This window comes from Fringilla coelebs, assembly GCF_963513975.1.
Source record: "Fringilla coelebs genome assembly, chromosome: 1".
In the NCBI taxonomy this organism is placed as follows: Eukaryota; Metazoa; Chordata; class Aves; order Passeriformes; family Fringillidae; genus Fringilla; species Fringilla coelebs.
This window is the reverse complement of record NC_140028.1, coordinates 38,135,959-38,158,213: the sequence shown is the minus strand read 5'-3', so window position 1 is coordinate 38,158,213 and position 22,255 is coordinate 38,135,959. Positions and strand designations below refer to the sequence as shown.

Genomic DNA, 22,255 nt, shown 5'->3' with positions numbered 1-22,255 from the left:
GGTTTCAAATACAGTTTCTTTCAAGTTATAAGTGTATTTCTGATAATGGGAAGCTAAAGCTTTGTTTCTGTGATGTGTTGGGAATTGCTTTTGCTATCTAAGTGGCATTTATTCAACACCAACAGAAGACAAAGCAGATGTACAAGCTACCTGTATTTGGACATATGTACAGTGTAATCTTTGGAGATCTTTAGTCCTCTTGAAATTTCAGTTCTTACTGTATGCTTACAGGGCTATTCTCAAGCAACATGTAACTTGTCTAAAGCCATCACATAAATTCTGAGACTTTTATATATTACAATAGATTCATCTTCATAAGCATTTTTTAGTTCTGTTTTTGTTTGGGAATCTCTTTGCTGGAAACAGCAGGGGTTGTTTTTTATTTTTACACTGCTTCTATGTCTGTTTGTGCTACATGCTAGTAAATCACCTTAAAATTCTTTCTTTTCTGGATTGGAGACATGACTGCAAGAAAGATTAATGCATTTGTATAAACAAGTTGACATGTGACTTAGAGGCTGGTAATGTATTTATAACTTCCAAAACTATATTTAAAGGTATGTATTGCTCCTCTTTCTGGAACATTTTATTCTAGGGATCAACTTTGTGGAGTAGTTCCCAGCTGGCAGCTGTCACAGGTAGTGTGACACTTGCGAGTTGCTTATTTCTTAGATGTCTTTTTAGTCTTCTTTGTAACTAGGAAAGTGTAAACATGTAAATAATAATTCCCTACATGAATGGAATGTTCTATCACCAGTTTTGAACATACTGCATGTGTATGTCTGTTTTCAGTGCGGGAATCTAGAGCCACTAGCTAGGTGTGCTGTAGTTCTCATATTGCATGTGGATGTGTCCTGTAACATTCCCTGCTAATAAAAAACTGTTGGTCAGCTTGGGTGCTGAAGGCCTGCTGGGACGTTCTCAGATAACTTGGTCCTTGAAGAAACTTTGAGTTCTTCAGCATTGAGAATGGAGAATTCAGCAAAATTAATGAACTGTTTTCTAGGGAGATACTGTTGTGGGTGCTGGTTTTTTAGCTACTTTTTTGTCCTGCATTTTGGCTCTTTTCATTTTTCCCCTTACTTTATAGATTCAAAAGTATACAGTTAAGGCACTTGAAAGTAACTCTTTGAAAGCAAAGGCTTGCTTGTGTATTTTGCAACTGATGCAACTATACCACATACTTGGAAATGACACTGAGTTTTCCTGTGGGAATAGTAACACTTGGAGTATTTTTTTAAATATGCCAGAGATACTGTTGTCCATGATAACAGTTATGTAGCTTAAATGTTACTGAAAATTCTAGTATAGGTCCTAAATCTCCTTGTATCTTAGTGAGCTGAGGTGATTGATAATGCTTTGTGTTCTGCTTACATTGCTACTTACAAGTTATGTTTTGGTCTCTATACTGAAGTATACTTTGAAAAGCACATGGGATATATGTCTGTGCCATTGAAGCAGAGATGAAGATTTTTGTACTTGCTTGAAGACCTATGACTTCTAGAACTGTCTATATAGACAAGTCTCTGCTATCAGAAAGTTTGCTTGTTTCTGTGAACCATTGTGGTATAAATTGTAAAAGCTTACAGAGTAGAAAACAGCCAGAAAAGAATGTTATTTACTACTCACATTTCTTGTTTATCAGAGCCTCACGTTTTTTCATGATTTGTGCACTACTCATGTCAGACCTAGCACCTGTTTCTCTGAAGAGAGAGGATGCATGTTCTAGGTTCCTGCAGGCAGCCATGTCTGAGCTGGAGTTTCTGTGTGTGAAGTAGCTGTCAGGTCTGGCTGTTACCAGAAACATCCTCCATCTTCCCATTTCCACTGCAGTGTAACTGACAGTGGGTATATCCTGGAATTGTCATGGAGCAAAAGCTCGTGTCACCTGTACTGGATGTAATATGGCCTTGGCAAACACCCTGTTTAACATTTGTTTCCTGACTATTGCCCCTACTCTTCCTAACACCACAGCCCCCTGCCTCCCCCACCATCTGGATGTGGAAGTCAGCAATCTGCTTCAAATGGCCCTGCCTGAGCCAGGGAGGTTGGAATAGGGGACCTCCAGAGGTCCCTTTCCCACCTCAACTGTTGTGTGAGAAAAAACTTTTTAATATGAAAGAGAGATAAAAACAAGTAAGTGCTGGATTTTGCAGAAGGAGGGAGGGGATGGTAGTAACAAAATTATACTTAAGATAAAGGCCTCTTATCTGATGTTGAAGCTAATTTATACTGAGCTTCTATACTGCTGCTTCTATCTGTTGCTCCTTGTAACAAGCAGCTAAACTTGGGTAGGTCCTTCTTTGTAAGACTGATAAAGTATACCTATAGTACGCTTGTGGTTTTTTAAGTCAGTTTTGGCTATTAGCCTAGACTTTCTTTCAGTTGTGACTTCTTTTGACTTTTGAAATAGCTTGTCCCCCTTGGAAAGAAAGGGAAGTGGACAGAGAAAACTGTCAGATGAAGAAATAAAGTAACAATGATTCTTAAAAAAAAAAAAAAAAAGCTGTGGAATGTATGCTGCATGTCTAAGCCTATGTTTGACCTTCTATATTGACTCTATATTGACCTAGATCTCATTCAGAATGGTACTGTTAAAGCAGCCAGTAAATTTTATATATAAGGGGTTTCTATTATATAATACATTTTTATGTTGTAGATAAAACAAAAATTAGTATTATGGAGCTTCTGTCCAGAAACTCAGTTTTCTTTTGCCTAGAATGACAGGGAATTGAGTTTGTGTTGTCCATCAATATATGTAAGCATAAATTCTTTATTGCTATGTGGAAAATGTGATCCCTTCACCAAAGGAAGGTACCGTTTTCCACCCTTTCCTTAAGGAAGCAGTGATATTTAAATTTCACCATTGTCAAGTAAGACACAATTAAAATGATTACAGTAGTTGCAGTATTTATATACTGAACTTTTGTAAGTGATTCTTTTAATAATTCACTATTCATACATTTTTGTGAGATCTGCTAGAATCTCTGACAATGTTGCTTGATCATGATTAATTTACTCGGGGAGATGAACAATTCCACATGTCAGGATGGAATTTATGAAGGTGTAGCAGGCAGTCTTAATATGTCAGGTGAAGTCCAGGTCATGTGTAATTTTAGGCAATGTATGGAATACCCTGGTAACAGTAAGTTCTCTGTTCAGCAGGGAAATGTTTCATTTGTCTACCATCCACTTGAGTTACTCACAACACCAAAAAAAGGTGGTAAAGCTTACTTGAATTTTTATGTAGGAAACCAGGTTTCCTACACTAAAAAACTGTTGGTTATTTGTTTTTTACTATTTTTTGGTGTATTTTACTCATTGTCTGTGTTCTATTACCAAAGTTTACATGAAGGTGTACTTGGATTCTTGGCCAAGAGCATATGTGAGTGTATTCTAATGGTGTTGAAACTGTTGTGTTATACTGTATTTTATAACTGTTTCCACTGGAATGGCTAAGATAAAATGTTTTCTTAAATAGAAGTTATTATTTATTCTGGAAGAGAAGAATGCTTTCTGAAGACTGAACCCATCTAAACTTGTTTGAGCCACTGTTCTTGTTGAGTGACAGTGTCTAGATCAAATTCTCTTTGAATTTAAGAAGATGTAGTATTAAGAAAAGTACAGTAACTATGAGAAGAAAAAGTTATCCATATACTAATTCTGTAGGCATGCCTGAAGGGTTCCTTGTATTTGATAAATATTTCATTCTTGTGTTTAATGTTTTTAAATCAGGGCAATTTTCTATAGTTCTACAGATCTACTGCACGTAGAGTTTTTTACAGCATTAGTATTTCTTAAGCATGTTTTATGTTATCTTTGAATTATGCTAAAACATCTGTTATTGTTAAATATTAGAAGTAAATATTTCTTCTACCAAGTGTCAAGTGCTAGATAGCTCTTCTGGAAAACATGAGCCTGAAGAGCTCAAGATCTGCAACCATGAATATTTATTTTTCAGGACTGTATTCTTTTGAACACGTTCTTTTAGGTGCTCAGATTTTTACAGAATACTTCTCTGTGAGAACTATCTAATTTATGTAGACTCTGTGAAGTTTTTCACAGTGTATATGAAGATGACTCTTGCATCCTGTAGCTGCTTTGACAAGCATTATTTGTCAAGTACAGAGGAAATTGATTAGCTGTGGAGCAGAATAGTGTAAAATTGAATTCCCAACCATTTTCTGTTTTTTCTTAATAAAATGATTACTGAAAGAATTCCATCTGAAGACTGTTGAAAGCTGGCTGCAGTTTATGATATAACGGATAAAATCTGCATCCTTGGCCTTCCAACAACCTTTACACCAGCAGATGGTGGGCGTAAAGATGTCATTCATCATTTATTTACAATGGACTTTATTTATTCTAGTGTCAACAGCTGCCCCAGGGAGCGGGTTATTGAATTCAAATGTGAAGCTCTGGGTTATTTGCTTCCTTTCAAATTTGTCTTCGGAGCTTAGTTGCTAGGAGTCCATTCTGTGCTCTAATAATGATTCATGTATTGTGAAGCCATTCAGTAAATTGGGTTGTCAGGGATTGCCAAAAAAGGTTTAGAGGTCTTGTTCCGATTTTTTTTTTTTCTTTTTAACAGCACTGTGCTGTAGTTGGTGTCTTCTCCCTATGTGCCTTATCTTGCTGCTGTTGGTGACTTTGTCCTAGTTGTCTCCTTTCTGATTTCCCATCCATACTCTTCTTATCCCTTCTCTCAAAAGTAGAATTCTATGATCCTGTGATTCTAAGTTCATGGTTTTGAGGAACAAAAAATAAATATTAGATATGAAGTAATGAAACTTTGTGTTCTGCAGGCAGGGCAGGAGTCCTTCCGTTCCATCACAAGATCGTACTACAGAGGGGCTGCAGGGGCTTTGCTAGTGTATGACATTACAAGGTGAGAATACCAACTGGATTACAATGATATGTCTTTGTAGGATTGTGCTGTGGTGTACAGTAGTGCTAAGTGTCTCATCTAATTTGGCTTTTTTTATAGATACTGGTAATCTAACACTGTATCAACTTTCTTTAAGTGCTCTAAAAAGATACAGCATATGTAACCTATATACTTTCAGTTTTCTCTGTATGGTAGTTGAGAAAGCATGCATAAAATCTCAGAAAGAATGAAATAAAAGATTTTTATAACCTATTGACCATTAACCTCTGTCTTACCTTTATGGAATAATACCTGAAAATATTAATTCCTTTCTAGTATTTTATTATCATGAGGGATATTTTTTCTTTAATTATAGCAGATTACTTTTACTCAAGTTCTGTTCTACAAACGAATGAAATAGTAAAACATAGAAGTTTGGTTACATAAAGAATACCAAGAAACTTGTACCATTGCTGTGTTTATGAGGTTTGGAAAATACAGGTCTTAATCTGATACTTTTTTAGTAGGTAGAAGTTACTAAAGTTTCCCTGCTATATTAAATAAAGTACCTATATGCAGTTTATCTGTAAAACTGTGGGTACTCTGGCTGGTTTATAAAAATGTTCAGGCTCCAAAGTCCTATTAAGTTGTGTGCCTCCTTTTGTGGGTCTTGGCTGTTGTTGCCCCGAGCAACCACTTGTACTAGAGATTTCCTAGATATTTTTCCTTTCGTTCCCTTTTTACGTTTAAATATCAGGAAGCAACATATTTTTTCCTTTGGATTTCCAGTAAATTAATCTTTGATTAATAAATAAAATACAATATCTTAAAGCCACTCTACAAGCATGGGATTTATTACTTAGTTTACACCTTCTGTAAAAACTGTAATGTGTCACATCCACGTACCTCACTTTAAAAGATTTTACTGCTGAATTTATTATTCAGCTTTTAAACTCACATTAAAATTATCAACCATTTTCTGCTTTCAGTAAAACAAATATTACTATATGAGTATGTATTTATTTGTACTGTTGTTTGGCTTGGGTGAAGCTGATGGGTACTTTTAAAATTCTGTTCGATTTTTTAAATGTATATAAAATTACAGATTCTTACAACTCTAAGAATCCTCTTTACTCTTTGTAGCAAACATGTTTTCAATTACTTTTTAGGCAGAGTTCATTAACACTGCTTGTTTGCTAAATTTTTGTTTGCCCATTCTCCCTCTCACAAAGGGATTACTAGCTTTTATCCCTAGAGCATGTGCACTAATAAATGAGTTGGTTATTCAAGTAGAATAGTGGACTAACAGGGGAAAGATTTCTTAAAACACTGCTTTTAATGTTCATTCTCTTCTATACTTAGGAGGGACACTTTCAACCACTTGACAACTTGGTTAGAAGATGCTCGTCAGCATTCCAATTCCAACATGGTTATAATGCTTATTGGAAACAAAAGGTAAAATTTTATTAGCTGTTATTTTGTAAGAGGGAAATATTTCACTTCCCTATATTTCATCTTTTGAGTTTTCTAATTTGTAGGGAATATGTTAACTTCAAATTCCCTTCTGTCACTGTGCATAGTTTTGTGGTGAGCCTAAAATCTTTCTTATTCTACTTAGACTAATACAATGTGCGGCACATGATCAGCTACGTTATGTTCTGAATATCTATTTTAGAAGTAATTTTATTCCAAGGGATTGATTGCAAATGCTTGAAGCAATGGATTATAGGAGTTATTTTCTATTATGCTTTTTTGTTTCTGAAATCACCAGTCAGGAACACCTAGATCTCTTCCTTATAAAGAGAATATGATACCTAGTTTGAGGTGTTCTAAAGTGCTTTAGTTTTTGGTTAAGTATCACATCAGAGAAAATGTAATTTCAAAAACAAAAGCCCATAGTACAGGATTCAGATCAAAAACTTCTCTCAAATGTAAGAAGTGCATACCTCAATGATTGAGACATTTCTGATTTACAAGCCTCTTCCCTATTTGGTATCTTTTAGCTGGGGTCGGGGTCAGAGAATGTTTTCACTGTTTCCTGGCAAATTCACTTGGTCTTCTCATCAGCTACACTGTCTAAAATTATAAAATTATTCCCTGTTGATGCTGCAGCTTGGTAGTGAAAGTCTTATTAAAAACACATCATTGAATATATTATCAGTAATTCTTCTAGTTCTTGATCCAGCAAATTATAGCATCATATCTGGATTTATTTTTTTTTGCTGGAAGTAGACCTTTTTCAAAATATCAAAAGCATCAGCTCAGAATTTAATAATCCATTAATTATGGCCCCTTGTGTAATTGACTGGAACTTGTGTCCATGCCTCAGTAATTCTTGAAGGTAAAGGTGCCATTTGAAATAATAGTGTGTACACATGCCCCTGAAAATTTCACGAGCAGACACATCGTTTCTTAAAATACTACTGATAAGCAGCTTTGTGATAGTGAGTCTGGGTTTGCTGTTTGGGCCTGTTGAACTTTTATTCTTTTCTTCTTCCCCCTCTTGTCCCTTCTGTTTTCCCCCATTGCCCCACTACCCTCTACCTCCTCCTGAAAACCATGGTACATATTAAGTAATTGTGAAGTTTGTCAACTTCTTTTTACATCATCTGGTAAATGGCTAACAACTTTCTTTTTAATTGAGGAATGTGTCAAGCATAATCTTGACAAATTAATATAAAAAATGTAATCCTGTTTTATTAAATGAAGCTTTGGTAAACCCGTGATGGCCCTGACCAACTGTTTTTATTACTTGTGTGAGTAAAAATATGGCACTGAGAAAAACAGTAAAGTGTACTGTTTACTTGAGATAAGTTTGCATACTTAATTGACATCTGTAACTCCTTCTGATTATTCTTAGCTGTTAAACTAAATTTTCATGTCTTGTATTCTGTGGATACAGACTCATTTGCTATTTTCAGCTAACCCAGTAATTCCCAGTTACAACTAGGTTTTATTCAAACAATAAATATGCTTAAAATGTGCACTGTAAATTGTTACAGATTAAGGTGCCACATGAACTAAAAGTATTAAGAGTTAAGATTTTAAGCTTTTTAAAGGATATTGTTTTCAAGTAGGGCAGGAAGAAAACTCCTTCAATTTTATTGCATTATCCTGAAAGAGTTCTTATGGTAGTGCATACTGCTGGAGGTGGGTGGAAGGAAGAATGTGTATGCTAGCATAGTAGTTTTGAAGAAATAAATACTGCTCTTATGACTCCCAAAAGTGCACTTGACATAAGTTTGTACTACTGACTTATTGCTGGATTTGAAGAGTGTTGAGAGTTTAATTTGAAATATAATGGCTGTTTGTTGAAAACATTACAAATACTAGTGTTAAAACATTACAAATACTGTACTTAATCTTCTTTCCAGAACAAAGCATAGCTATATTGATCTAGTAAGACCAAATGCTTCGAATTATTGGAATGGAGAGAGGAAGACAACTGTGGTTAGTAGAAGCAGTTAAAGATCTTTAAGAATATGTTTAGGTATCAGTATTGAGTTTTGATTGGGCTGTCATTGCAGTTTTTGATACAACTGCATTATTTCAACTAAAAAGTTACTTGTTTATGTTCTGTCATGGAGATAACACTGGAGTGAATCAAGGTTTTAAATAAGGTGTTTTTGAGAGTAGCATGGTAGTAACAGATAATGACATTGCTCAGGTTGAAAAAGATAATGTCAGCTAATACTGGGAGTGCTTAAATACAATGAACATCAACTTCAAAATTGTTTTGAGAAGATATTCTTGTATCCTTATCTTCAAATTTTTTAAATATTTAAATAATGTGCTGAATTGTATTGACTCTGTAACTCATCTAAGCTAGCATTTAGTTAAAAATTAGAAAACCCTGCTTTGCTGCAAAATAGATGCCACAGTGAGTATTACATATTTTTACTATATGTGTAATTACAAAGTTGGCAAATACTGAAGTCTAGCATGATACATTATATTTGTATACTGCCTGCACATTAAATGTATCTATTTGTATGCTGTTTAGTTAAAAATTTGTATCTAAAACGATATTTATGCATGTACAACTTAGACGAAAATTCATTGAAATATATCTCTTACACTTATGCGTGAGTAATAAGTATATAATTTTTATTGCTCAAGATATAATATACTTGCAAAGAAGGACAAACTGTGAATTCCTTGTTAGTAAAGCAGCTTTAAAAAGTAAGGGTGAAACACTTGTGTCTGTATGACTTAGAGAAATTGATTTGTCTCTAGTTGTCAAGTCCAAGAGGGGATTTTTTTCCGCTTTTTGGAGTAATAATTTTGAATTAAATTGCTTGGAAAGCAGGAAGCAAGAACTTGTCTAACCGTCACTTCAATTTCTTTTGCTGTTGGAGGGCCAGGAGTTTCACAACCTAAGTGCTAACTTACTGGGAGAGAACAGCTAATGTAATTCAAAAGAACTTAATTCTGCTTTTAAGGGGTTTTTTATCAGAGAAGAAATTGACTGTATGAAGTTTTGCTACTGAATAGGAAAAAAAACCCTTTATATTTTAAATTATGTTTAATATAAATAACTCATTTGTAAAGCTCCTTTATCAGCTCAGCTTTATAGTATTGAATTGGTAGATAATAATATAATAGAAGAGAGTGATATATACTCAAAGTACAATGTCTAAAGTTCTTATTGAAGGAATACCTAGATAAATACACACTCATCCTGTAGAAAGTTATTTCATGAAGTCTTTGATAAGATTTTTGTCAGCTAGGGTTTATAGCTCAAGTGTCTTGCCTGTGACTATTCCATGTACTGTAAGTGCAGGACTTACTATAATTCTGCTTAATTTAAGGGCTTGACAAGTTATATACCCAGGTTCTCATGGGGGCTCTTGGCTTCTCAGGCTTATAAGCATGTCTGTGAAGAACAATCTTTATATGGACATGTTAGACCATGTAATTTAACTTATCTTTTTTCTTGTATCTTAGTGATTTAGAATCTAGACGAGAAGTTAAGAAAGAGGAGGGTGAAGCATTTGCACGAGAACATGGACTTATCTTTATGGAGACATCTGCCAAAACTGCTTCCAATGTAGAGGAGGTAACGTTGCTCAACGCTGTCTTTTTACTAAAACAGTTGATTTAAATTACACTTGTTTGTATAGATACTATTCCTCTAGATTTTGGTTTCCTTAACTTGAATTAGCTACTCTTTATATTATGAGAATAATATATATTATATATTATTCCATGTTGTAATTGATTACACAGCATTAATTATATTGTTGAGACTTCCTAATTAATGTACTTGTGGGTTTTTTTGAAGTATTTGATCAGAGAAATGGCCAACTTCTGTCTGCTATGAAATCTAAGAAGTAAGGCTAGAATAGATTTGCTAGTCCAAAGCAAGCCAAGCTATTGGTATTCTTGGCAGATGTCACTGTAACCTGTTCTAAAGGCTCTTGGTATATCACGAGTTCTTCACAGCAATCTCTTGCAGTGGGTTGCTATTTGTACTGTCATCATCTTTCCTGTATACTACTTAGTAGGAATCTACTTCAATTTGCACACAGCTTCTATTTTCTGTCCTCTACAGAGCTGCTGAAAGGATCATTGCCTTGGTTGGTTACTGTACTCTGCTCTGTATTTGAATAAGTTTTTCAGTTCTTGCTACTTTAAAGAAATCAGGTCTTTGAAGTTTGGCTTATAGTTCACATTTCTGGACACATGTGAGTTCTTGCATCTCTCACCTTGGTTTACTGCTTTCCTTTCTTGAAGGGTAGTCATGGTGGACTGAGCTCAGCTGCAACTCAGTACCCACCAAGTTGCTCATTCAGTGTTTCTGTCCAGCTGGATAGGGGAGAGAACCAGAAGAGCCAAGGCAAGATAAAACTCAGGGCCTGAGATAGTTTTAAATATTAAGCAAAGAGACAGACGAAGAGTGACAGAAAGGCAGTCACAAATTCCTACAAACAAATTGAATTTCAAATTGAATCTAATTTCTCTGAGAACCAATGACTTTGACTACCCTTTGGTTTTTATTCTTGAGCATTATATCATATAATATGAAATACCCCTTAGGCCAGTTCTGGTCAGCTGTCCTGGCTGGTTTATGTGCCCCCATGATTTTGCCTACCCTAAGCCTAATCACTATCAGGAGAGGGCAGTGTAAGAAATAGAAAACCTTGACACTCAGCTGTAGCTAAAACATCAGTGTGCTATCAACACTGTTTTAGTCATAAATCCAAAACACAGCACCATGCAGGCTGCTGTAAAGAAAACTAACTGTGTTGTAGCCAGACAAGTACAATGGTGGACCCAGAGCTCCAGCTGAGATGCTAGTGCTATATACAGCAGAAAGATTGCTTCACATGTCTTTAAAGCCCATACTGGGTTTATCCACACTGACCTTATAATGACATCGTTTCTTATACTACATAATCCATCCCTATTCATTTCCAAAACTATCCTAAGATCAAAATGGTGTGTGACCAATGAGGTATTCTTTTAGTGGTAGAGCCTTTTAGTTATAAAATATTTAAGTTTTTTGAAAAGTTGCAGTAAGCTACAGATGACTTTCACCTGATTCTAAAATTATCACCTCATTTTGCATCAAAAAATACATCCTAGTGAATAAATTGTCCAGTATCTAATGCATCTCTGATTATCAGGAGGCAAATGAGCATGAAGTTCTTTATCAAAAAGTCACCTAGAATCCTCTCCTTGTGTGAGTGATGTGTGTGTGTACTAACTTTCTAATTCTGGTGGAAAAGCTTCAGGATATAATCCTTTCCAGTGACAGTCAAGTGCATACCTTAAATGGTGCTCTCAGTAAACACAAAGTGGCATGATGTAGAATAGTTAACAGCTACAGAAGCAAAATGCTAACCAGTTTCTTTATATGAACAAATCAGCTTCTGTTGGTAATGTTTTTTTAAGCTGTTTCCCTTGTTCAATCCTGATTTCCACCACTGTCGAATACTTTAGTAAATCTGTAGGTGGAGCAGTAGACTGACCTTTTTGGTGCTTTGATCTTAAAAGAGTTTAAAATTGTTCATTATATTCTTCAGGATTTTGTCCCTTACCTATGTCTTGAATAGAAATGGATGATAAGGAGTGGAAAACATCCTGCTGGCTGTTTGTTTTGTGCAAGGCTGTTGGAGAAGTTTCCACCCTGTTTGCATAATAAGTAATAGATGGTAGTGAGTGGGAAGTAGATCCTTCATAGTTACTTTGGAGATTTCTAAGAATTCGCTGTGACCACATGGTTAAATCATCGTATTTCATGTGGAATGGGATCGTGTAAAAAGAGCATCTGCGTCACTGAGAAGATAGAATAGTTAGTGGAGGGAGGTTAGGCACAGGCTTATAATCTGACTGCAGTGCAAGGACAGTTGATGCTAGTCTCTTCAGCAGTATCATATTTATTTGAACAGGAGGTTGTTGTTGATTTCCTTTTAGCCTCTGTCTAAAGCTGTACAGGTAACCAGCTATCAAAATATTACTGACTTTTTGTGCTTCTCTTTTTTTCTCCTCAGTGATTTCTAAGGTGATTGCAGTTAGAGCAGTGTACACTTTGTCATGAATGGCTGTGGGCTTTCTCGTGGTAGAGTCTTGTTAACTTTTAGAATCTTGGTTAACATATTTGCTGTACTGTGGATGGGTGATGTGCACTCTGAAATTCTGTTTTCAGACTTCAGTGTTGCTTATTTACTTTTTCTAAGAAAACACTGTGATGTCCATTGGGAGGCTTTTTACTTGTACACACGTAAGTCTGAACCCCAGGCACGTTTGCGCTTGTTTTAATCATTGCTTTCGGACCTCTCATTAAACCAACACATAATACATAAGCATTTTTTTGTCTCATTTGCAAGAGAAATTAGCGATTTTATCACATTAGTTACTTTCATTGGTAGTTCAGCAGTAGATTGAACTGCAGGTTGCAGGTAAGAGCAGAATTAATTGTCACAGAGTTTGCTGAGAGCTTACTGCTTGGGCAAGGGCAGAGTAGAATTACCAGCATGACCTCAGGGTGACCACGAAGTCCCCTCCAGCACATGGTGTTTAACTCTTTGTCCCTGGCATATCAATGGTTTGAATCTATGTGCACTCATTCTCAAGAAGTAAGGATACCTAGCTGTATTTGGGAAGCTACAGTAACTTAGTGCATTATTTCATTCCAGACTGCTACTTTTAATAATGATTAATGATGTGACCAATCCTAAAGAAAGTTTTCTGGACGCTGGTCAAAGCAGTGCTGAACATCACTGTGCAGAAACTGTCTCACTTGAGTTGTGCCTGTGTATCACTGACTGTTGGTGTGGGAGTTGGTTTTAGTAAGTTGTTTCCCATATGGAGGGGTGCCTCTGCCAAACTTGAAAGCATTGTTTGTGTTATTCCAAGTTGTCTGTACATAAATAGAATGCAATAATGAATTCATTACTTAGGATTAAATCTGAATAGACTCATGGTTTTAACTGAGCAATGGAGCACTTCTGCTACATGGAGCTTGATGGTCATTCGGTGGTTCTGTTTCAGTTGTAACCTAATTTTCTCTTCAGGCTGCTTCTTTCATGCTTTTGCTTAAATGAATAACAAATATTAAAAGCTCCTGTAGTTTCAATAGTGGCACAGATAACCAAAAGGAGATGCCCTTTTGTAATAGTCTCTGAAGGGTGAAAGTGAAAGTCTCATGGAAAGATTAGACTCTTAGAAGCATCTAAAGTTGAACTGATTTTTAGAGTGTGGTTTATTTCCCTTCCAACCCTCCTTGAACACAACTAACAGCTGGGAAACAAACAGTTGTTTGACATGGTAATATAGTAAGCAGGAATTTAGTTAATAAAACTTAAAAATCGTAGGATGTTAATAATTTTTGTAGCAAGGTAATCTGAATAGGACTTGCAAAAGAGAAGGATTGCTAGGTCATGAGTCTTAAAAAAAAAACCAAAAAACACCCACCCAAAAGTTAGGTTTATCTTAATTTGTATCAAAACCAGTATTCCTTCAAGTTCCTGGAAATCAAAGTTCTGTCACCTTTCAGCTGTGTGAAGCTGACATTTTAGCCAGTTTCTCCCATGAGAAAATGGGGCTGAAGCTTCTGTCAGTTCAGCTGAGGAAGGAAGAAGGGGCAGGACACCTGGCTGTAATGAGGATACACAGCTTTTAGCTGCTTGTGGCAAATCCTTGGATTGTGCCCCAGCTTCACAGTAAGGAACACTAGATCTGCCTTGGTTCTTGGGGCTTTGGGGTGTCTCATGGTATGATGAGAATAAAAGGTCTCAGTTAACTGAGTGTTTCAGTCTTTATAGGAGAGCATGAAATATATGATACTGCCTGCCTGACCTATAGATTCCTGGAGAAATGGATTCTTAGTTCTGGGGGGAGGGTCTATCTTTTTTGTTTTCCCTCAAGTATTCTGTCCTGTGTAACTGTTCAACAACAGTTACAGGACTTTTTACATCTGTTTGAGCTTTAGTAATATGTATCAGCCCAATAAGTCTGTCAGAAAGCTTGTGCCTCAATGGGGTCATAAAGAAATTGCTGTGAACTTCTGGTTTGTGTCTTTGCACCTATACTTCAAATATAAGGTTACAGCTGTGTTGGGGTGCTTTTTGGGTGTGGGTTCATTATATAGCACCTTATTATGCATATTAACCCCTCTGCATCCCTTTTAGTGTGCTAGGCTTCTTCCTGAAAGATAATTTACCTGTAAAAAGCATTGCCTCACTGTGGGTGCATAAAAGAGCTGCTCAGAACTTTGGAATCTCACTTTATTAAGTGGCCATGCAGCACCACTTAGACCCTGAGATGGTGAATACTTTAGGCATAAATCCGTTTGTTGTCTACATTGTTACTGTTTCCAAATGCATTCTTAAAGAGTAATTTAACTGTATCATATCTTACTGCTAAAAGATAAGATAGGAAGTTGGAGAGGAGGAGAAAAATTCTAGGTGTTGGCTAGGTCATGCTTTAGAATTTGTGGTACATTTAACCTTTAAGCATTCCTCATGTAATTGTAAGAAAGAATCCAGGAAATAATGATTGTCCAATTTTTTATTTCCAGGCATTAAATTTAATTTTAACATTGCCACCAGAGGGCAGCATGTTCCACGAACTAGCAGTGCTGAACGGGATCTCGTACCGGTTTATAGGCAAAGATGAACTTGAAAAGTCTTGGGTTTTGAAACGTATGAGTGATTCATTTACAAGTTTTTTCCTGCTATGCTAAGCTTATAGCAAATCCTAAGATTTTTGTCCTGACAATAGCTTTCTGAGAATGACAAGTGACATTATTGACATCTGCAAGTAAAAACTAAATGTAGCTGCTCTACTACTCTGGTGCCCCTAGCTTATTATTACTCCTGCATACAGCTTCCATGAGACAGAGGTATCAGGAACTTACTCCCTTACCTGTTTCTTGCACTGTTTTTACCATTTACAGAATTAATTCTTCCTGGATTTGTCTCAAGGGTGGTAAAACTGTATTACTTGTTTATTTGTGTGATGATATGAATGTTGAAGTTGATTTCATTCTACATTTAGTATTTGTAGGATTAATTTACCTTAAATGCAGTCTCTGTAGTGTTTTGTAGTTGCTGTTTTGGGTTGTTTGGGGAGTTTTTTGGGGCAAGCTTTGTGAGACGTGACTTCTTGAGTCTCATTTTGCTATATAATCAGGGAAACTCCTTATACAAATAATCTCAAGTGATAATATACTGATACATTGTGATTTAAAGGCCTCTTTTGTTGGCTTTGGAGTAGGTGCAGGCATGACACAACAGGCAGATCACATCTTGCAAGACTCACTTTCCCACTTGTACAGTAATGCGCTTTTCCTCTAAGGGATATTGCTATTATTTGGAAACCTGGTGATAATGAGCACACAATTGGAAAACACATTACATTAAAAGAAGTCACTGAATAACTTGTATACAACCTTTTTTTAATGCTGTGGTACAATTGTATTCAGTGGTTTCATGCAAAAAGCATCAGTAAGTTGGGGTTTAGAAAATAAACAGAAGTAAACATTAAATGTAGATGTTTTCCTGAAGGTACATTGTTTTCTTGAATTTTCCCAAAATGTAGTCAAGGATTTTTATATTTGGAAGTCTAACATACTGATTTTGCAAAAGTCTCTACTTCCTTTTATGAGTAATAGAGGTACTATGTACTAGGGCATTGCCATCTTTCAGGTCATTATGTATAAATGCAGGGTGAGTCTGGTACTGCCTCCCTGCAGTGGTGAAAATGAGCCTGGACCTGATTTGGGATGGAAAAGCATGAGTATCTTTTGTCTAGGGTTTTAGTATCAGCAGCATTATAGGAACGTACAGTGCAACTGCAGTAGGCTTGGTAGGCAGCCAGCTGAGTCCTTGTGGGCTTGCTGGTGAGGTCTTCTCTGGAAGTGTCTAAACTGCACCTGGATCCAAGCTGGCGTGTGAGGTCTACAGCTGTATTCTTGCAGTCCCCTGCATGTGGTCTAATAAATCTAAACTGGATTTAAGGGGAAATCGTTCTGTCTTTCTGCATTTATGGCTCACTTAATCTGAAAATAGGATAAACTGCCCATAAATAATTAAGAGTTTATAGTATTCTGCATGTTCCAGATAAGAGTGAGAACATGCAGTATTAAAAGAGATTTTTGGAAGAAGTCAATTCTACCAAGTCCACCTTCTTGTCCTTGATAATTGGGGCACTAGCATGTAATGCCAAAATCTGATGAGATAATCTTAAAGCAGGGAGACTGCTGTTTTAGTGATGTTCTCAGGTGATTGAGTCTGCTTACACTTTGAATCATAAGTTAAGATATATGGATCTGAGAAATGAATGGAAGTATCAAGGGATTCAAGTCTCTTTTCAAGGGTGGTTAGTAGCAGTTTTTAAAAATACATACGAAGAGGAGAATGTGAGGTAGACTTTTATGTGCTATGTTCTTATAATTTGTTTTCAAATAGGAATTATTTCGGTGGCCCAGTGCAACCTGGCATTTTGCTATGCAAAGTAACAGTATGTGCTGTTTTAACACTGTTTGTCATGCACCAGAATCACTGATGGAATGGGGTAGTCAGATTATGACTTGAAGAGAATGGAAATGATAGAACTGAGATTATTGGAATATTTGATTTTTTCAGATCAGCAGTTTCTTGGCCAATATGTTTAATAATAAAATATACTGTACTGAACTCACTATGCTCTTTTGCTTTGTATGATACATGTGTAGTAACTGAAGTAATTTTATGTTTGTGCAATGCTTTTTTCCAGTGTGTTTTACTGGGTTTTGTGAGGATAGATGCATTGCGACAATGACTGCTCTTGAGTGTAGTATCCAAAAGTTAATTTATTCTCAGTTGTATCAGTTTGGAGTCTGTTAAAATTCTGGTTTGTTGCTCTAAAGCAATTTTTATAGATTTAATGTAATTCTCACGAAATTAATTCTAAGAGTCTTGGTGTACTTAGCCAACATCTTCTGGAAGAGTTAGAAGTGCCAATTGTTAAGTGCTTGTTTACATGAAGTTATCATAACACTTTTTTAAGACTTCAAGTTCTGTTTAATGTCCCACTGAAGTAGAAGTAAGGATCCTCACAGAATCCAGCTGTGTGAATTTTCAAAGTTGACTTACACCTTTCAGTGGGCACATGTATGAGGCCATTACAATAATTAGTATGTTATCAGAAGCAAAGATAAGTTTGAATTTTTTTCCTTACATAGAAAACTTCAGTTTCTGAGGTATTTGAATCAATTCATAGTTGGCCAAAAGCCAATTTTTCTTCTCAACTGTAACACGTGTTTGAAAAACGAACTCACTTCCTAAGTGCCTTGTGAATCTGCAATGATTAATTCTTCTCATTATTTTGCTGCAAATTCTCATGACCCTCTGTGATGATTCGATCACCCACTTAGAGTTTATGCATATTCATATCTCTCTGCTCCTGCTGCAGTCGTTCAAGTCTCCTTCACTGGCTGTGGTGTGTGCTTGGTGCAGTAATTGAGCTGCAGTAGATTGATTACTCTGGGGAGCTGTAAGGCCTTTAAAGGTGAAAACATATCAGTCCTGTTAATTAGGAAACAAAGCTCTGGTGGCAAGTTCAGCAGTCAAATGCTTCCAGTGTAGAAATGAGGAAAGGTATGATTTGTTCCTCTCCATGAATCCTGTTTACTTTTTTATATTTGAATTAGATCTGTATTTGCTGTAATAGGCTTGTGGAGAAGGTAGCATGTCTTGTATGATTGCAAGGTGTTGATATTTTAAAACAAAAAGAACTGTATGTTTATTGTAATTACGAGCTGCTTTTAATCACCTCCTAAATTATGCATTATTTTAGGTGTTACTTGACCTATAAAGCTAAATGAGAGATGAAAATGGAATCATTGATTGTAAACTTTAACCAAAAACATCTATATCACTTGTTCAGACCTGAGTGTCAAAGTATTTTCTCTGAATTAAAACAATAGATTTTTAGAAGTCATTACAAAACCTAGAGCCTCTCCTTTCTACTATTAAGATGTCTGTTACCCATTGTGTGCAAGATTAATTAAAGAGAATGCGTTCTTAAAATTAGGTGAATATTAAATGATAGCGTAAGGTTTCAGCCAGCAGACAGCATCCTTACATCATCATTGTAAGTACCCTGTGGTTTTATGTTGCTAAGCACTCTAATCTAGAGTGGCCTATTACAAAGATATTAAGGGTAGGGGAAACCATCTGCCACACAATCTATCCATAAGGGTCAGAAATAAATAATTTAAAAGTAATTTATATATCTTAAAAACCACTTTTTCCCTGTAATTACTGGACAACAGATTGTAGAATACAGATGTTATGAAAATGCCACTGTTTTTGTAAACAGCATGTGATCCATTGCTGCTTCAGGGTGGGTTATGGGATTCTGTTGTCATACCTGTTTCTGCAGAGGTCAGGAAGGAAAGTCTCACTGAAGCAACTGCACATGAGATTGAATTCCAATTAGTGCATCCTACACTGAAGGATATCACATTCATTGTGTCTGTGGTCTTTTTTCCTCTGTTTTAGGCATTTATTAACACTGCAAAGGAGATCTACGAGAAAATCCAGGAAGGAGTTTTTGACATTAATAATGAGGTAACTTTTAGTACTCTGTACACTCTCTGCTTTTTTAAAATACAGAGTTCACCTTCCCTAGAAAGCTGGACAGTAAAAGATTTGTCTGTTCCATTTGGCTGTAGAATTGTCGGCCATTGTGATAAAAATGGATTAAAATAAGTGACCCTATCCATCCATGAAGCATTGCAAAATAATATAAATCCCCAAAAGAGAAGAAAATCCACTTTCATCCACTTCTCCATATGGTGTCATCTGTTTTCAAAGATAATTTTCCACTATGTAAATGGAGGACCATGTTGATATGCCAGATGCACTCCATGAGCTGTCCAGTGTAGGGGAGGGATTGCTTTGAGAGTTACATAAAAGACTTTTGAAATGTTCCTGGTTTAGGTGGCTGGATGCTGTAGGGAATAAAAGATTAGCCATTTTGCTTATGCACATTAGTGAAATTAGAGATTATTAGGGCCTGTGCCTTTGCTTGTTTGGGGTAGGGGTGGAGAGCTGGAGAAAGGGGAACAAGAGCTAGAAAGATAGATAATGTCTCTCGAATTTTTGAAATGACCGTGCTGTTGAAAATTTTGCTTTGTAACCCTAGTATTATATAAGCTCTCTGTTAACAGTCTCATAAAAAATTTGACAATGTGACATGATCGGTCTTTTCTGAACATCAGGTTGGGTTTTTTATCCCACGTGTCCCTGAATATTGTTGCTGAGGTGCTTAGTGAAACCACACGTGAAAATCCACACCACCACTCTGTTCTGTTTGTGCTCTGTGGAGAGCCATGTCCAGACTGTCAGTGTGATGCTTCTCTTAAACATTACTGTCCTTGCAGGATTGTTCAGAGTAGGGAGGGAATTGGCAGGACTCAAATTAAGTAGCTTCATCTCTTTACACTCAATACATTTCAACATGAGAAAATTGAGCCTATTGAAAGTATTACTCATGACTTCAGAGAGAAAAAAAATCAGAAACTTCAGTAGTATGCAAAGTAATGCCTCAGGAAACTTGTAGCTAAATAAGACGTGAATAGTAATCCTCTAAACTAATTCTGACTGGAAAGTGTGTGCACATGTTGGTGAAACACTTCTTAAATTCGGTTCACTGATGAAAAATTTAAGATCATCTTTCACATCTTTCCTGAAGGAAATGCAGTTGGTAGTGCAATATAAATTGGAGAGCTGAGTGTCTGAAAAAGCATGCTTGTTGTATCTGTCGAGTTTCATATAGTAGCTGACTGCTTTACCGTGCCTTACCGAGCTTTGATTGCAATATGCTGTCAAGAGCCAACAGTCCGTGCTACTTATTTGGCTTTATGCCAGGTCTGGCTTCTTGATTCCTCAAGAAGTTGCTATCAGCCCAGAGGGGGCAAAACCAATGAGCCATAGGGCATGCTTTTTATTAAAGGGGAGTCAAAGAGCGAAAAGAAACCACATCAGCTGCTGTCAATACTAAGCGAGTGCCAGAAACCCGAAGGCTACCACTGCTGCAGAACAACTGCCAAGCACTATAAATCTGAGATTTGCTGTGACGCAAAGTTTCCTTAAGAGCTTAATTTCTGAAGCTACTGTATTACTTTTCTCAAAGTGGTGTATTTTTATGTAAAATCCACTTGAGGGAGTGAGGGTTAAGATATAAGTGTGATTTTGATGAATGAAAGAGCTACGCTGTGTGTGGGTTCTTGGCAAGTAGCCATGTCTTTTGGGATCACAGAAATTATTGATGACACAGAACACTCGTATGCCCTTAGCCTCTACAGCTGATTCAACACAGAAATGCTGTCTAGAGAGGAAAAGTTTTATATTAAACTATTAAACTAGTGGAGATTTTGGCAAGAGGGGAGAGGTTATACATTCTTAGCAAATGTTGTGTATTTTTAAGCTATATGCCAAGTAGTATTCAAATACAATTCTTGCTCTGTGTTTTTTGTTTTTTTTAATAGGAGTTTAAGCTACAGAGTGTAGCATGGAGATAAAATTTAAATGAGAAGGAAGGCATCTTACTTTAAATAATATTTAATTGCTAAGAACATGCTGGGAAAAATTACAAACTTTGATGTATTTATTGCATACATTAGGAAAAACTTGTTATATGATCTTGTAAATAGAAAAAGTAGCTTTTCAAGTGTATTCTGAAATATTTACACTGTGTATTAAACTTCATTTCAGGCAAATGGCATAAAAATTGGCCCTCAACATGCTGCCACCAATGCAACACTTGCAGGCAATCAGGGAGGACAACAAGCTGGAGGAGGCTGCTGTTGAGCCTGTTTTTACTTTCTAGCTGCCTGGATGAGGCCTACTTACTTGTTTGTTCACCCTTCCCTCCCCCTGCCCCGCTCGCCTCCACTTCAATTCAACTGAGACATGAAACTTGTAAGTTGGTTTCCTGTTGCAGAAGACTTTATCCTTCAAATTCTTGTATAACTTTGAATAAATGGTTAATGTTCACTTCAAGACAGATTTTGGAGATTGTATTCATATCTATTTACATTTGATTTCTAGGTCAATTGATGTGATTATTTTTGTTAAATGTTGTCTTGTGCCCTTGACTACGAACTGAATTGTATTAAACACTACAAAGTCATCTGAGTATTTTAATCAGTTTGTGTAGTTAGGTTTCCCAGCTCCTGAGGTTACCTAATGTTTAATATTGTAGAGCTGTCCTCAAGTTTTTTGTCAATTTTCAAGGCTATGAAGAGAAGCAGAAGGACTCTTTTAATTCTGTATTTATCACTTTCTGTATATATAGTTTAATAACCTGCTTGGGTGTACTTGCCAAGCTAGAATTCTTTAATGCATTTGCATAAAATCTATACTACTTAGAGCTTGAAAACTACAAAAGCATTAATAGGAATTGCTTGGATGCTAAATTTTAAGCCTTTTTGACATTGTTAGCATGTTCATGCTCCCCTGTCATTATCCTGAAGTCCAAGAGAGATGCTTAATGTATATTACTAGAGGCTACATATGTGCTATCTATTTTAATGCCAAATGTTTGCTGTTTATCCACAATTTCCACAACACCTCTTCAGAAATGGATTAGCTGTTTGCCTTAACAAATACTGTAGGTGAAAACAGAGTATGGATGAAAAGTAGAGGAGGAGTTGATAAATTTAAAATGGCACATTTTAAAAACGTTAATCTTCTCAATGGTTTTTTTCTTGTTTGCCACTTGATTTCTAGGTATATTTTTCATGCAAGGACAGTTTTTCAACCTAAATGTATAGTGGTCGTGTAAAGTTTTCTTTTAGTGACAACTTGTAATCCTAAATATATGGTAAGCATCTTGTCTATTGTGAAGAGGGTGTGAAAATAAAATCTGCCAGTTTGGAAATCTTGCTGAAAA

At 36.2% G+C, this 22,255-nt stretch overlaps 1 protein-coding gene across 1 annotated transcript in view; it reads left to right on the top strand.

Moving 5' to 3' along the window:
- RAB2A (RAB2A, member RAS oncogene family) overlaps window positions 1–21,363 on the top strand; it is a 42,485-nt gene extending 21,122 nt beyond the window's left edge. The window contains exons 4-8 of the mRNA XM_084201851.1: window positions 4,806–4,888; window positions 6,230–6,322; window positions 9,815–9,926; window positions 18,859–18,927; window positions 21,076–21,363. Of these exons, the coding sequence (XP_084057977.1) occupies window positions 4,806–4,888; window positions 6,230–6,322; window positions 9,815–9,926; window positions 18,859–18,927; window positions 21,076–21,171 (453 nt within the window). The 3' untranslated portion in view covers window positions 21,172–21,363. The remainder of the gene's footprint in view (window positions 1–4,805; window positions 4,889–6,229; window positions 6,323–9,814; window positions 9,927–18,858; window positions 18,928–21,075) is intronic.
- Window positions 21,364–22,255: the final 892 nt, after the last annotated feature.